The sequence below is a fragment of the Haliotis rubra genome, unplaced genomic scaffold (assembly GCF_003918875.1).
Source record: "Haliotis rubra isolate DU_JTF1 unplaced genomic scaffold, ASM391887v1 Scf369, whole genome shotgun sequence".
In the NCBI taxonomy this organism is placed as follows: Eukaryota; Metazoa; Mollusca; class Gastropoda; order Lepetellida; family Haliotidae; genus Haliotis; species Haliotis rubra.
In genome coordinates this window covers 784,587-802,983 of record NW_025767045.1, presented here as the reverse complement: position 1 = coordinate 802,983, position 18,397 = coordinate 784,587, and the positions used below count along the sequence as shown (strand labels likewise).

Below are 18,397 nucleotides of genomic sequence, written 5' to 3'. Positions count from 1 at the left end.
ATATTACATCAGCTTGCACATGCATGCGCTTAGAAACCAAAGTTGGCACGCTACCAAAATCTGTTTCTTTTGTTGTTCCACGATGGAAGAAAACTCGTGGATAAATTTGAATATTTACATACAGCTTTGTCATCTTTAACACGAACATTCGTATATTTTTCGGAAACCTTTCTTCTTACACATTTCGTATTCATATACCATTCTTCATTCGATGTGAGTTATATGAAGCCATGGCATTATAAGACCAGGGAGAAATCTGTCTCTATTGCCATGGCTTTTGCAGGCAAAATTCTCTCGTTATCATAGGCCGCGGAATAAGAACATTGAGCGTTAGGAATATACCCGTTACAGGAGATCAAGTAATGATGACGTACACTGTTTGCTGCTCTACAACTACTACTACTACTACTACTACTACTACTACTACCACCACCACTACTGCAACTGTTACTGCAACGCCTCCTACTACGACTACAACTACTTCTATTACTGCCACTACTACTATTACTATTGCTGTCGCTACTGCTACACCGACTACTGCTGCGGTTGCAACCACTACTACTGCTACCTCTACTGCTACGACCCCACCACCACTGCTGTTGCTACTACTACTGCTACTACTACTACTGCTGCTACCACTGCTGCTGCTGCTGCTACTACTACTACTACTGCTGCTGCTGTTGCTACTACTACTACTGGTGCTGTTGCTACTACTACTACTACTTCTACTACTACTACTGCTACTACTACTGCTACTACTACGATATTGCTTCTACGACCTCTATTGATGTTTTAATAACACATAGTGGTGTGTCTATTGCTGACACCTCGTGGTCTCATGAGATCTCCTCGGGGCATAAATGATAATACCGGTATCACTGTCACGGACCGTCCAATAAACGTTATGCACAATAACACAACAAAATGGCCGGAATATGTGCTCTCCATCATAACGTTGAGCCTACATCCCGCACTGACATACACGCAGTGAGTTTCAGCTCAACTACTGGGCGTTTCCCCGAGTGCTACATCCTGCTCGGAATCGTCCCTGCATAAAAAGGCTAGCCAACACGAAGCTGGGCATTCTATACTGTTACGCATGATTTTACACACATACCTAATACAACACTTCTTTCAACGGATGTTGAATAGGAAGATATGGTTTTACGCCGATGTTAACAATATGCCAACAATATCACAGCAGGGGACACCAGAGATGGGCTTCACATATTTTACCCATGTGTGGAATCGAACCCGGGTCTTCGGCGTGACGAGCGAACGGTTTAACCACTAGGCTACCCAACCGCTCCCTCATTTCAGAGACTAGATTATGTTAGTCTACATGATGCCGTGGGTCACCTCTTGCGGCAATCATGGGTTGCTGAAGACAACTTCTGATGCTACCACTTCCACTATAGCTGGGGCACGGGGTGGTCAAGTCGCCAAGGCGACGCCATTCGCTGTTTAGAGTTTCCTTTCCTTTGGCGTGCCAGAAACACGATCGTGGGTTCGAATCCCGGTTTCATCTGACTATGTTTCTAGGCCTGTCAACACCATATCCGTGCAAAGTCGTAAACGCCAGTACCAAAGTGAAAAACGCTGAGAAGTACAGAGACACCGCTCAAAGTGGCGTTATATAAAACTCACTCACTACAACCCATGGTACAGGTACACAAAGCGAGTTTACAGTAACTGGCGCAAATCCTAAGATCGCCGGATTCTATAGCGTTCTACAACGACACAATACGTCGTCACGCATTCTGAAAACCAGTCTGGGATATGATGGAATGCAAATATTCGTTCAGAGGCCTTAACCTCGGTAAGAGAGAATGGCCCCAGGCTTCATGATGGAAAACCAACAAGGGCAAATGATAAGAAGCTCGGAAACCGTGAGGGTGGAAAGATCTTTGGTGTACTTACAATACCAAAATGTTCGCACATTACAAACATGTATCCAATAATAGTTGTAATAGTTTTTTAGAGTGTTTTATTGTTGTTGCTTTGGGTTTGTTTTGGGGGGTTTGGGTTTGTTTTTGTTTGTTTGTTTATTTTTGTGCGGTTTTTTTTTCCTTTTATTGGGGTGGGAGTGGGGTGGGGTATTTATTGTGAGTTGTTTGTATTATGTTATGTGTTGGATGTTTTCAGTGTGTATATTTTTGTTTGTTTTGTTTTGTTTTTGGGGGGGATTATTGTTGTTTTGATTTTTTTGGGTGGTCTTATATTTGTAACTTTTTTGTTGTTTTCTTTTGTGAAGGGGGTTGGTATGTGAGAGGAGGAGGTAGTTTCTTTTCTGTTCTTGCTTAACACAGGTCAGGACGCATTTTTTCTCAATGTAAGCTTTAAAGGTGTTTTGGGGGAGGGGTTACCTTTGGACACAGGTACCATAAATACAGCAGAAATCCCAAACACGACTTTTCGGAAGACTCACTGGCATCAGAAACTCGTAGAAGGGCAGGCTGATAATCAATACATTCACTCCACATCTCGATGACCAGTTGATCGAAGAAGGGCACCATCGGTCAGTTTGAATAGAACATCAAGGTTTATCCCCAAATATCCTGTATTGAGCAATGCAACGAATACTGAACCAGTTATAACACGTGCACAGGTGTTCAAATGCCATAGAGTACAGAACGGTCATTGCCTCGAGAATCACGAGCTCAAGGAACACGAGGTTTCACGGGGATCACGTGGTATGTATTGACCCGGGTTGGATGATTGACATGTTATGTCGCGCACGTTTCAGACGAGACTCTCAACAATAACTATGTCACTTTTGTCGTTGTAGTAATAATTGGATTTGGAGCGACGTCGAGTGACACTCGGCCACTTTGCGCCCAAAATGTTACTCGGTTTTAAACTATGTCACGTTCATTTAAAAGCAGTCCATAGTGCTCTTGACAATTTCAGTACTTATATTGTTTTACTTTTTCTTGTTGTTTGCTTGTTTGTGAGTTTTTGTTGTTGTTGTTGTTGTTTGTTTTTTTCTTATTAGATGATTTTTGGTTTTTGGTTGTTCAACACCAAAATACTATATAAAGGCAATTTATAGACGCGTGCACAATGTTAACAACATAGACTTACAAACTGAAGATCAGGGTTGGAGTTTGTCCTCAGCAAGGCTTGTCATGGTCAGGCTCACAGACTAGGATGATTAAAGTCAATGTATCCCAAATACTCACTCACTCACTAATCACTGGATTGTCTGGTCCTGATAATATACTGAACAACATTAGAAACGCACCACACTAAAATGCACCGACGATGCTCAGATATCATGGGTACATTTCAGTCTGACGGGGATATTTCGCATTGTATGGGTGGTGCGTTTCTAATGTTGTTCAGTATATATTGCAAACCGCCATCTTGTAGCTACAATATTGCTGGGCGTGTACTCTGATAGGACAATTTGATAGCGAGTTGCCACTTGCTGTTCGTAGAGGAGGAGATTTTGATTTGAGATCAACCTTTCTTGATCTTTTAGGAGCTCGATGATTTGACAGCATAAAAAGGTGCTCAATCTTCGCCCAAAAAATAATTTTTAAAGGAACTGCATTGTTTGGACTAGAAAAGGATGCCTTAATTTTCAAGGCATGTGCATTTTCTATTCAGTAAACCAAGAGCTGGGCGAAATGTTGTTAAACCGAACATATCTGAGTACGAAACGGTCAATATAGAAACTGTTCGCTCTGTTTTAAGGACGCGAGTGAGTGTGATTTTACGCCGCTAGTGGTTACAGCGTTCGCTCGTCACGCCGAACACCCGGGTTCGATTCCCCATATGGGTACAATGTGTGAAGCCCATTACTGGTGTCCCCGCCGTGATATTGCTGAAACATTTTTAAAAAGCGGCGTAAAAGCATCCTCACTCACTCACTTCCACATCTGCATGCTAATGTCTCGCGGAAATATTTCATTTGAAACTGTATTTACAATTAACATATTTGTTGAAACGAAGTACAGAATATTGTATGTAGCGTCACCTGGATCAAGTTTCTCACACCGATCAAGTACTTACAGGATTTACTCTCAACCAATTACCATTCAAAATACAAGACAGAAAAAATCTAAATGTTCGATGTTAATCCAAAGTGCAAAAATACGCTCAAGTCGGTGTGTAAGACACCCTTTGATGTGTTTGTGTTCTTTGATGTTTAGGGGTGAATGTAAACAATTCAGCTGTATTTTACCGTCCTCTAATGTCATGTATTGTCATAAATCATAAAGATTTATCTTAAAAATTTAATTCAAAAGTCAGTTAGAACGTGTGAATATATTGAACGTCAAAACGAGCTGCGCGTAACGATATTAATTTGCAGGTAGGCATGACTCGGGGAATTATATACAATGTGCTTTGTAAAAGATAAACTGTATAATTATTAAAACGGCATTTAGGTAAAATTGGCTCTTTTTGTGGCTTCGTGAGAAGAATCAATTAATCGGATATTTCTATATCAACAAATACTGTCTGTCTGTCTGTATGTATATATTCATTAGTTAACAAGGGAGCAGTAACACATACGCGCGCGCACACACACACACACGCACGTACGTAACTTTAGCTTCCTGGCGATAAAACTGAATCATGTAGGAATACATTTCGTGTGGTGCGATGTTTTAGTAAATATACTCATGCCAATAATGGTTGTCACCCACCTCCCCCCCCTTAACCCCACACCCTCTCCAATAAAAAAAATTGAAGGGGGTGACAACCATTATTGGCATGAGTATATTAACTAAAACATCGCACCACACGAAATGTATTCCTACATGATTCAGTTTTATCGCCAGGAAGCTAAAGTTACGTACGTGCGTGCGTGTGTGTGTGTGAGCGCGCGCGCGTATACTTATTTGTCATATCATATATATTGTATGTAACTCCGTGAGCTGATGGGTTCGAACCACGAACCCGTATTGCCTCAAAGCTGGTGGTCCAGATTCCTCACTACTGTGCTCCAGTTGAAACACGCCGAGGGGGACGTTCTCCTATCCTCAACATCCACGGAGAACGAGTTCGGGTCAACCAGCTGCAATTGTCACCGACCCGTGTTACAGCCTCCAACAATGGCATGCCGCGGCTGAGACAGTCTCCCAGTCGAGGACCGGGACTCTACAATAGCGGCGACGAGGACAAGGGTAAGTTATCTGCGGTATGTCTCTCATCCAGCGTTGTCAAAACGAGGCTTTTCACCGGAGCAAGTCCCCCAGTGTCCCCACGGGAGCTGCGGTTAGCTCATTCAGGTAATAAGAGAAAGTACAGGATAACTCTTTTCTTCCACAGAGGGTTTTCATGAAGCGGGGAGAAAAACACACAAAAAGCTCTTTTGAGCGATTCATTCGACAGAAAGACGAGCTCCAAGTCTCCACGTACGTTCTCCGCTGGATGCGTCTCTGAATGGGACAAAACACGTACCGGGGTCTTCCTCAACTCACATTTCTTTACGCCCATTTTTTGCTGATGATTAGGTTTGCCTATAGCCCGCAGCCCCTTCAAGTCTCCCCTGAGACCCCTCCCCTGTCATTCCCTCCCTCCAACCGTGACTGTCTGGATACGGCATCTAATGTGCCACGTCAGCAAAATACCAAGCTTTTTAAAGGTACACTCTCGCGTGTGTTCATGCTGATAAATTCGACATGGACAGTTTGTTTTTACCCAAACCTGGCTCCCACGGGAGATATCGTTGGTGAGATCAAGCAGTATCTCTTCCTAGCACCGCTGTGACGTCATCGGTTAATGATGTAACAATCAGATTTAATCACTAATCGCCGGGCCATTATTATGTTATTTATACCTCCTGAGGAGAGTTACATCAGAAATCATGCGAATGTGAGAGGATATACAGGTTCAAAAATGCAAAAATGCGAAAGAGTGTAGGCCTACAATTTCGAGGATTCAAGAGAGTATACAATTGCTACATCTTCCACTACCATTGTCACTGCTACATCTACCACTACCATTGTCACTACTACATCCTCAACTACCAATGTCACTACTACATCTACCACTACCATTGTCACTGCTACATCTACCACTACCATTACCACTACAACTACTACACCTACCACCGCCATTGTCACTACTACATCCACCACTGCCATTGCCACTACTACATACCACCACCATACCCACTACTACATCCACCACTACCATTGTCACTACTACATCTACCACTACCATTGTCACTGCTACATCTACCACTACCATTGCCACTGCTACATCTACCACTACCATTGTCACTGCTACATCTACCACTACCATTGTCACTGCTACATTCACCACTACAATTGTCACTGCTACATCTACCACTACCAATGTCACTACTACACCTACCACTACCATTGTCACTGCTACATCTACCACTACCATTGTCACTGCTACATCCACCACTACCATTGTCACTACTACATCTACCACTACCATTGTCACTGCTACATCCACCACTACCATTGCCACTGCTACATCTACCACTACCATTGTCACTGCTACATTCACCACTACCATTGTCACTACTACATCCACCACTACCATTGTCACTACTACATCTACCACTACCATTGTTACTACTACACCTACCACTACCATTGTCACTACTACATCCACCACTACCATTGTCACTGCTACATCTACCACTACCATTGTCACTGCTACATCCACCACTACCATGGTCACTACTACATCTACCACTACCATTGCCACTACTACATCTACCACTACCATTGTCACTGCTACATCCACCACTACCATGGTCACTACTACATCCACCACTACCATCGTCACTGCTACATCTACCACTACCATTGTCACTACTACACCTACCACTACCATTGTCACTACTACATCCACCACTACCATTGTCACTGCTACATCCACCACTACCATTGTCACTACTACATCTACCACTACCATTGTTACTACTACTACTACCACCATTGTCACTACTACATCCACCACTACCATTGTCACTGCTACATCTACCACTACCATTGTCACTGCTACATCCACCACTACCATGGTCACTACTACATCTACCACTACCATTGTCACTACTACATCTACCACTACCATTGTCACTGCTACATCCACCACTACCATGGTCACTGCTACATCTACCACTACCATCGTCACTGTACATCTAGATGTAGCAGTACACGTTGGTAGTGGCATTGTCACTGCTACATCTACCACTACCATTGTCGCTGCTTCATCTACCACTACCATATTCCAGCTATATGGTGACGGTCTGTAAATAATCGAGTCTGGACCAGACAATCCAGTGATCAACATCAACTAAGTCAGATCCCGTTAGTCGCCTCTTACGACAAGCGTGGGTTGTTGAACACAAATTCTAACTCGGATCTTCACGGGTCCTGGGTCAAAATGTACACAATTTTTGACCACATATTTGACCATGAAATCGCAAACGATCTGCACTACGTTACCAAGCTGAAAACGGTCACCGAAACACTGGAAATGTAAAGTCAAAACGCATCAAATACGCCATCACAAAAACAACGTCTCTTTCATTTTACGCCACCGCCAAACGTGGTGTGTACTTTCTTTCGCCTGTCAGTATGGTTGGAATGATGCGAAGCACATTATAACAACACGGAATCCAAAGGCTTTCAGTTTACGACCAATTATCTCAGACATCTTTCCAGTAAGAGTTGCTTTCCCTTTACACTATTAATTATAGAGGACGATCTGCACTACTCTTGATTCCTTCCGCATGTCAGTTAAAGCGAAATCTGAGTGTCCATTTGTCCGTGAACCCGTTGACACGACTATTACCTCGCCATCAAAGGGAGATAATCCTGGGTGTCAGCATCTCGCAACATGTGCACTACCGGTCGTATTGTCCACTTCACCTGTTGACATTAGAGGACGCACCTTCTATGTTACAACAATTAAAGCCTTTGGCTGGACAGTCCATCGAAGAGGAGGCACCCCTGGGGTCGCGTTTTGACCGCGGGGTTCAGGCCCTCTTAAAGGTCTTTGAGAATTCAATGGATAACCTTTGGTCTTTATGACACCCTTGAAAGAAGATCTCGTCGATTGTGTGCAGTACAGAGAGATTAATTGCGGAATGACTGTCTACGGTTGAAGGGGGATGAAATAGGGGCACTTAGTGCCTTACCTGGCTGGACAGTGGCGAGCAGACGATGACATCCACGGTGCATCCTGCACCTGACAGGTGGTAACAGGTGTCGTCTGCTTCACAGAAAGACGCCCGGAAGATAAAGATTAATGACAATAATATTCGTATTTGTGTCGGATGGGGTGAATTTAAGAGTCATTGGCTGAAACCAGTCAGAAATGCAGCTTGTAAGCGGGCAATTTATAGTGTCATGGTTTGACAGATTCATCGCTCATATCCCTCGATAATTGTTTCGTTTGTTGAGGAACAATGTCAACTCGTTTGAGTCACTTTCTTCAGGCGTTGAACGTGAGAGCGGAAAATTCTGATTTTCACAGCACGTAATGAGTGAATTATTAACAGTCTATTCCGCAACAAAAACGTCATAGAAAGACTGCTACCGATACCATTTATGTTAAAGAAACTGCCAAACCCTTTTAGTACCAGAGATTCGGGACTAATTTAGACACTTGGGGTATTCTGCAATATGGTACGCAAGGCGCAAATATAATCGAAGTTTATATGCAGATTCAAAATTTGAGAAGCAATATTGGTGAGCGAAAAAAATCATTATGTAATATTTTTTCACATTTTTCAACTTCGCCCTTTGCGACCCAGGAACCCCAGGTTTTATCTGTAATTGACATTCTGTCGACCCAGGAGTAAATTCTGACGCTCTTTGTGTTACGAAGAATGAGCCTCAGGGAGAAATATTACATGGTATTCAGGAATCAAAGCAGAGGGTATGGTCACTCTCATAAAGTCTTTGAATAATGTCTTTTAATATATACATGTAGAATAGAAGGAAGCCAGCAAATCACTCCTGAAGGTGAAGAGATCTGGGCTGTATATCAAACTTCGTGGTCTCGTGAGAACCTACTGAGAACCACCATCCCTAGTACAGGACAAACAACCCATCAAGCGGCCTTTGCCAATGAACCTGTCCAGTAGAAACCTCTCTGAACTCCGTAAGGCTTTTTTGCCAAGGTAGTCATGTCTATTTTTTATTTGAACTACCACCCAAAACAGTACGAAACTACAGCTTCAATGAGTGAGTGAGTGAGTATGGTTTTACCAATACACTGCAATATCGGGGGAAACCAGAAATGGGCTTCATGCATCATCTGGAGAATCGATCCCGGACCATCGCCGTGAGCCACTAGTGAGTGCATTAGTGAGCATGGCTTAACGTGACTTTGTGAATTATTCCAGCCACTATTAAGATGGGGGGACATCAGAAATCAGAGTCACACATTGTACCCTAGATAAACACTTAGTCTCTGAAGATATATATTCAACAGAAAAAAACCAATTCATTTTAGTGAGTGAGTATGGTTTAACGCCGCTTTTAGCAATATTCGAGCAATATCACGGCGGGGGACACCAGAAATGGGCTTCACACATTGTACCCATGTGGGGAATCGAACCCGGGTCTTCGGCGTGACGAGCGAACGCTTTAACCACAAGGCTACCCCACCGCCCCCCAATTCATTTTAACTTGTAAAGGAGCCCTAGTGAGGAGGGAGATCCTGAACGTGGGCAAATCTAGACTTGCTTCATTTAGGGCTTTAGCATTGCAGGGAGGGCTGGCGAGAAGGGAAAACAATGCGGACTGTGACAGAATAATTGTACCCTGTGTGGAATCGAATCCAGACGAGCGAATGCTTTAACCACTAGGTTACCCCACCGCTACACTTGGACAAGTATCTAAGGTAATGATCAATAGTTTCAGTGGTAGTTTCTGAAAATATACATAACAGACTGCCGTTCTTACTGTCCGCTTATCTGGACTTGCCCCTTTAAAGGATAGAATTACTATACATCCATAGGCTTAGCATTCAGTACAGCCTTGGAGCAAGGCTACCCCACCGCCCCAGGTCCAGCTTCTTCAACTCTTGGGATCAGTTGTAACGAAATTACAACTATACTTATACCACGATCAGGAAAATACTTTCATTCCTGTAGTGTTGTCATCGTAGGCTCGGTAACAAACAACCATGACGAAACGTGAGTTGGGGATTTTGATAATATTGTAGCCGATTTAACAGTATTACTATGCTGTCAATAAACCATCTAACGGTAGTTAACTATAGAGACTATATGTGCATACAAACGTGGTCCTCTGCTCAACGACAGATGTTAATTCAGACAAAGTTTACATCAGACAAAAGTTACCACATACAAATGTTACGTCAGACAAATGTCACGTCAGACAAATGTTACCACATACAAATGTTACGTCAAACAAATGTTACCACAGACAAATGTTACGTCAGACAAAAGTTACCACAGACAAATGTTACGTCAGACAAAAGTTACCACAGACAGATGTCACGTCAGACAAAAGTTACCACAGACAGATGTTACGTCAGACAAATGTTACCACAGACAAATGTCACGTCCGACAAAAGTTACCACAGACATATGTCACGTCAGACAAAAGTTACCACAGACAAATGTTACGTCAGACAAAATTAAGACAGACAGATGTTACTTCAGAGACAATTTCTGGGGCTTCGGCCTTGGCCCATTTTGAAACACGATTTATTTTTTATATAGTTTAGTTGTTTAACGCCGTACAATATTCCAGTTTTTTACGGTGGTCGGTAAATAAGGAAACACAATTTATGTGGTGTAAGTGACTGTGTTGAAAATATGCCTCAGTTCATACAATTGGTGCCTGTAAGGATGGGGTTATGTGATAAACTTGTACCTGAGAGGCAGGTTTATTCACCAGTATATGATCTAGTTGCCGGAGAAATATACTGGCGTCGCTCAGAAACTAGCCAGGCCCTTTATTTTTTTTAATTTAAACATATTTTATTCACAATGTGAAAAGGATCGGGGACAAGTTCTTTCAACTTATTAAACCCCTCTCCGAAGATATTTACAATAACTAATTACATCACAAGCAATTATTAGACACAGAGACAGAGAAAGACTGAAAGATAACAGGGGGAAATGCTATAATACAAAAGGTGTATAGAGAGAAGACTACTGGAATCGTTTAGATTTGCATATAGATTGATGTACATTTTTGAATATAATTTCATTTTTATGATTTGTCAGATCTGCAATACATGCATTGTACTCGGGGGCGGTCGGGTAGCCTAGTGGTTAAACGTTTGCTCGCCACGCCGAAGATCCGGGTTCGATTCCCCACATGGATACAATGTGTGAAGCCCATTTATGGTGTCCCCCGCCGTGATATTGCTGGAATATTGCTCAAAGCGGAGTAAAACAAAACTCACTCACTTGAAACCTCTCCCTTATAACCCAAAGAAAGGTATCAAAAGAACGTTCTTCAAACTTAATTTCAAGTTATTCAAAATAATATCAGTGTTTGGTAAACAAAAAAAATTAAAGTGAGCTACAGAACAACTTGTCAATTTGTACAGAAACTTCGAAGCATGTACACCGTGTTTGGTTTGGGTTGTTGCCTGTTGTTGCCTGTTGTTGCCTGATTCGCAATCATAAGAAAGCAGGCCAAGACTTTTTAAATCTCACATATATATCAAACCTATAAATTACGTATGAAATGACAGCGAAGACAGCCTCTGAAAAGGCATGCATAGAAGCCTCACTTCAAACACGGCACACACATGAAATTAATCTCCCCATTGAAGTGTGCACTTGATGACGTCATTACTTTATGTGCTCATTGTGTGTCGCTGCTTATCGCCCTCAGTTGCATATAGGCTTCTCACATCTTTATGCAAGAGAATGCGAAACATTCCCCCAGATAAGCCCGATGCCATTAATAAGCTGGTGTAGATACCTCACCAGTGAGATTAATGATCCGTAAACGGCTGACTTTGACAGAGATGGCTGGCTTGCTTATAATACGTTTATGTGAAGACCTCTTCAGTGCGATCTTATGTTATTATCAAGCTTCCATTCACTGTCACACGTAATGGGCGTGCTATAACTCCGACTGAAGTTCAGGTGTACGTTAGTACGGGTACGGGTGATTATCAAACTGGCGCACTGGCCTTATACAGAGTCAATGTTCCTTGCAATATCCCGGGACGTCTACACTTATTTCTACATCATATACGGATGGAACTAGCAGTAGTTTTGTGTTAAGTCTTTTATTACGACAAAGATAAACATTATTGCTTGCTCATATATACGCCCACTTTGTATTCTTTATTAGTAGACCCGTGAAGATCCGGGTTAGAATTGATCTTCAGTAACCCATGCTTGTCGTAAGAGGCGACTAACGGGATCGGGTGGTGAGGCTCGCTGACTTGGTTGACACATGTCATCGTATCCCAATCATGCTATTGATCACTGGATTGTCTGATTATTTACAGACCACCGCCATATAGATTGAATAGTGCTGGGTGCGGCGTAAAACTAAACTCACTCACTCCTTATCAGTAAAAAATGTTCAACACAACAAGCAGTTTTCCTTCATTTTCTATTTGCTTAACGCCTCTGACATATTCCAGAATATTTCAGTTTTTCTTTGATATGTTCCACATTAGCTGATTCACCGTTACAATGATTGGAACACGGATTTCGCGTGACAAGGATATACTATTTCAGTGATATAACCTTTACAGCGGTATATTTAGTGTATGTCGCAGTCCCTGAACCGCATTTGTTTCCTTCCGCGCGGTCCTTCCTGCAATGCTAAAGCCCTAAATGAAGCAAGTCTAGATTTCCTCAGGTTCTGAATCTAATTTCTCACTGGGGCTCAATTTCCAATTAAAAAGGAATTGTTTGTTTCTATCAAAGTTATATGTATTCAGAGACTAAGCGTTAGTCTACGATATACTGTGCAAGGATAAACCTTTACAGTGATGTACAGACTAACAACTTGTCTCTGAAATAGACATATTTTACAGACAAACAGTTCATAGTAACTGACTAAGTGGTGTACATTTACGGCGATATTGTGGTAAATCGATATATACTGAACAACATTAGAAACGCATCACACTATAATGCACCGACGATGCTCAGATATCATGGGTACATTTCAGTCTGACGGGGATATTTCGTAATATATGGGTGGTGCGTTTCTAATGTTGTTCAGTATATTATTGCATAGATGGATCTGAGTACGTTCTCTCCATTGTCTAGCTAATTGTTTTTGAACGAAGGACAAAACAATTTTACCACGCCTAATGAATTATTGGGTGACCTAAACTAGTTATTAGATGATGCTTATGATAAAACTCTGCATGCACTGATTGTTGAGATAATTAAATCATGTTATAACCTACAGTAATTAGTAGTTTGATATCTTGATAACTAACCTCTCATTTGCAGGGCAAGCCCCACAAATTCTCCTCACATTAACCCTACTTATACCAGTCGTTATCCACGTACAGGTCACTGGAAGGCCGGCAATCGCAGTACATGGGCTTTGGGAACATTGATTAGGATGGAGGGAGAGGGTACAGTTTTTGTCCCCGAGAAGACAAAGACTTGGTTTGACAAACAACCAATCATCGTTGTGTCCAAGTTGAAGGGACAAATACATAGAGGATACTAAACGACCTTCCGTGTAATACCGTTTTTATTAAACGAGGTAATGATTTGGTATCAAACGAGAGAAAGCGAGTTTGATGCTAAATCTTTCACGAGTTTAATAAAAATGGTATTTCACGGAAGCGAGTTTAATATTCTGTTTATTACTCTCCAACATAAACTGATAAAAACTGCCTACGAAGTGTATTGACTTTCAGCTTTCCACGAGTCAAGCAAGGTCTAATACGAACATAGAGATTTTTTCTGGGTTACATCTTCTTTTTAAAAAGAAGATGTAACCCAGAAAAAATCTCTATGTTCATCAAATAGCATCTTCTAAAATGCCAATCAAGCATCTAAGGTCTAATACCATTGTGACAGAGGTATTAACATTGTGACGTCATAACTGTAAGCCATTATGACGTCATACGTCTAGCGATATTACACTAGTGTAATATCGCCGTATAAGTATTACTCTGCAGTATCTTCCACGGGCGAGTAATAATATTCGAGTTATCGGAGGTTCGATATAACCGCAAAATGATGATTATACATGGAATACACAGGGAAGAAGCGTTTACTTGGAGATACCTGTGAGTTCGACACAACGATGTTTGACTGTAGCTTGCCCAAATAGGAATTAAATTAACGCCTTCACCACGAGGCTACCGTTACCGCGCTAAGATTGGTTCAAATACTAATAGTGTACGGGGTAGCCTAGTGGTTAAGGCGTTCGCTCGTCAAGCCGAAAACCCGGGTTCGATTCCCCACATGGGTACAATGTGTGAAGCCCATTTCTGGTGTCCCCCGCCATGATATTGCTGGAATATTGCTAAGAATGTGCTAACTCACAGTGATAGGGGTGATACGATACACGGAAATCAAGCTGTAACGTCACACATCGAAGTCGAATGCATGACCGGAAACACAGTCATATTTAACGTCAACGCCGTAGAATAACGAGACTTGATAATCCGTCGGAACAGATTCCATTGACCTTGAACTACAAAACATATAATGATATAATGATACGTAAACTGGGGTGTCAGAGTGATGATTGCTGGTTAGGATCTTTAGGATTCTACTGAACCACTTGAGAAATCTGGCAACATATTTCGTTAGATGGCACTTGGGTTTTTTCTATTTGAACAATTATGCACAGTTGTGACAACAGGTGGCTAGTCTTTTTAATTCACGTTTGTTATCACCCATTGCCTTACTGTGCCAAGTGCCCGAATATATTCTGAGTTATGGTTAATGTTTGAGCACAGAAAAACTTTCTTTGAATCGATTTCTTAGAGTAGTTAGGTGAGATGTTTACTCATATCTCCATGAAATGCTGCAGAGAAGTCGTTCATGTTTGAACACCCAAAGTAATAATCGTCAACGCGGTGAGGGTATACACAGGTAGGTCCTGGAGCGTTTACTTCACTGAACATCGTAGTCCTGGGGTCAGTGTGGTGTAGCACTTCTTTACGCCAAGTCAGCATGAACCACTAGACCAACGTCCTATTCACCGCCATGTCTTACTGATCCCCATTATGGGCCTTTAACCCAGTTTGGGTGTAGAGAGAAGAAGGGGCAGTCCCCCGTCCCGGGACGTCCGTGACTCTATCCTCGAGTGCACTTTGTTCAGACTTCAGACAAAATTACTAAACATAATACGCTGGATGTTATGATAATGTATTGAAGCAAGCGTTCTCTCATTGCGCTTATTACGTGATGCTGAATCTTCAGTGTTCAACAATCCAGGCAAGAGCAATGTAGAACAAGTCTACAACTGGAATATAAGATTCAGTCACCCGAAAACAATAAGTGTACGTTCAGGGTGAGGTATAACTCCGCTCCTGGTAGGGTATGTCATAGAGGAATTCCTTCCTAGGAGGTCGTGGCGCATGGAGACGTCATATATTCTCACACAGCCACCTCCTTTGTGGCGCCTGCTTGCGTCGTGTCACACGTTTGATCAAGACGAGGCTTGTATTTAATACCAATCACTTTCTTTATGAAGAGTCATAGTGTACAGATCGTACCTGCATACCGTGAATAGCCTTTCCCCCACCACTCCCCCTTTGCCCACTGTCTGGGGGAATAGGGTGTCTTCTTCACGCGACGTCATGGATCGGTGAGGCCGCCTGGTTATAGCGTTCGGTCGTCACGCCGAAGGCTCGGGTTTGATTTCGGTGTGAAATCTGTATTCTATATTTTACACAAGAAGGTGGATGGTCACACACAAGAAGGTGGATGGTCACACACAAGAAGGTGGATGGTCACACACAAGAAGGTGGATGGTCACACACAAGAAGGAGGATGGCCACACACAAGGTGGATGGTCACACACAAGAAGGTGGATGGTCACACACAAGAAGGTGGATGGTCACATACATCAAGGTGGATGTTCACATACATCAAGGTGGAGGGTCACACACAAGAAGGTGGATGGTCACACACAAGAAGGTGGATGGTCACACACAAGAAGGTGGATGGTCACACACATCAAGGTGGAGGGTCACACACAAGAAGGTGGATGGTCACACACAAGAAGGTGGATGGTCACACACAAGAAGGTGGATGGTCACACACAAGAAGGTGGATGGTCACACACAAGAAGGTGGATGTCACACACAAGATGGTGGATGGTCACACACAAGAAGGTGGATGGTCACACACAAGAAGGTGGATGGTCACACGCAAGAAGGTGGATGGTCACACGCAAGAAGGTGGATGGTCACACACAAAGGGTGGATGGTCACACACAAGAAGGTGGATGGTCACACACAAGAAGGTGGATGAAGGTGGATGTCACACACAAGAAGGTGGATGGTCACACGCAAGAAGGTGGATGTCACACGCAAGAAGGTGGAGGGTCACACACAAGATGGTGGATGGTCACACACAAGAAGGTGGATGTCACACACAAGAAGGTGGATGGTCACACGCAAGAAGGTGGATGGTCACACACAAGATGGAGGATGGTCACACGCAAGAAGGTGGATGTCACACGCAAGAAGGTGGATATTCGCACACAAGAAGGTGGATGGTCACACACAAGAAGGTGGATGGTCACACACAAGATGGAGGATGGCCACACACAATGTGTTCCACGTGACTAATGATATCGGTATCAGCTGTTCACGAAGCTCGAGATAATATGTGTACCTCACTATGGAAGTTGCAATGTACTTTTTACAACAATGTATGTTTATTGCACGACTGATGTAATCCACACCCGATGCTCTTAAACCTTCCACTCAACTGTATACCTTACCTATGTAAACTGGAGGTTGTTGGTTGTCTGTCGACGTTCTTAAACTATATATAGTTGTGTTCTACAAAACACAGGTAAAATATCACTGGCAAATGTATCCAGGTAGTCTACAAAGGATATGCAAAAAAGTTATAGTCCATGAATATGTTTTCGGAATATGTTTTTAAAGTGAAGACTGGGCATACAAATTCATAAAAAAACATCCAAAAGAATATTCATGGGCTCTAGCCCTTTTGTTTCAGGATATGTATGCATCTACCTGAAGCTATAACTTTTCCTTGAGGAAGACTTTCCAACTTTAGCTGGATAGTTTCATCTTAAATCCCTTTAACGTCCAGATAAATGGGATCCCTATCGAATGGCGAGATTCGCCTTAGGTTCTTCAAAACAAGAATCATTTTAACTTCGAAATAATAAAAATCCCTTCAACTTCAGATTGACGAGAAATACTTCTTGAACTTCGCAGTTAACGAGAACACCTTAACTTGGGATTAACGAAGATACCTTAACTTAGGAATACTGACTTAAGAATAACGAGAACACCTTAGCTTAGGAATAACGAAGATGCTTTAACTTAGGAATACTGAGAACACCTTAACTTAGGAATAACGAAGATACCTTAACTTAGGAATACTGACTTAAGAATAACGAGAACACCTTAGCTTAGGAATAACGAAGATGCTTTAACTTAGGAATACTGAGAACACCTTAACTTAGGAATAACGAAGATACCTTAACTTAGGAATACTGACTTAAGAATAACGAGAACACCTTAGCTTAGGAATAACGAGATGATTTAACTTAGGAATAGGAAACAACTTAAGAATAACGAGAGATTTAACTTAGGAAATAACGAGAACACCTTAGCTTAGGAATAACGAAGATACTTTAACTTAGGAATACTGAGAACACCTTAACTTAGGAATACTAACTTAAGAATAACGAGAACACATTAACTTAGGAATATTCAGTTAAGAATAACGAATATACGTTAACTTAGGAATAACGAGAACACCTTAACTTAGGAATAATGAGAACACCTTAACTTAGTCATAATGAGAACACCTTAACTTAGTAATAACGAGAACACCTTAACTTAGGAATAATGAGAACACCTTAACTTGGAAAAAAACTAACATACCTTAACTTAGGAATGACGAGAACACCTTGACTTAGGTATACTAACTTAGGAATAACGAAGATGCCTTAACTTAAGAATAATGAGAACACCTTAACTTAGGAATATTAACTTAGGAATAACGAGAGCAGCTTAACATAGTAATAATGAGAACACCTTAACTTACGAATAACGAGGGTTCTTTTACCTATAAACATCGGGATAAGAGAGCTGATAGTAGTCCTCATTTCGGAAAAGGTACTAATATTATGTTGCTTGGGTATCCGATGTATGGAGCCTTATTTCATGAATGAACAAAGCAAACGGAATAAACATCGCATAAACCCTACATTCACACATCGAGACGATATTCTTTTTACACATAAAACCGCCGAGG

At 42.0% G+C, this 18,397-nt stretch overlaps 1 protein-coding gene across 1 annotated transcript in view; it reads left to right on the top strand.

The window, feature by feature from the left end:
- The first annotated feature begins 365 nt into the window (after nt 1-365).
- The window catches only part of LOC124285761 (cell wall protein DAN4-like), a 36,181-nt gene continuing 18,149 nt past the window's right edge, over nt 366-18,397 (top strand). Inside the window, exons 1-4 of the mRNA XM_046722034.1 lie at nt 366-545; nt 2,255-2,261; nt 4,959-5,135; nt 6,333-7,154. Coding sequence (XP_046577990.1) covers nt 366-545; nt 2,255-2,261; nt 4,959-5,135; nt 6,333-7,154 — 1,186 coding nt within the window. The remainder of the gene's footprint in view (nt 546-2,254; nt 2,262-4,958; nt 5,136-6,332; nt 7,155-18,397) is intronic.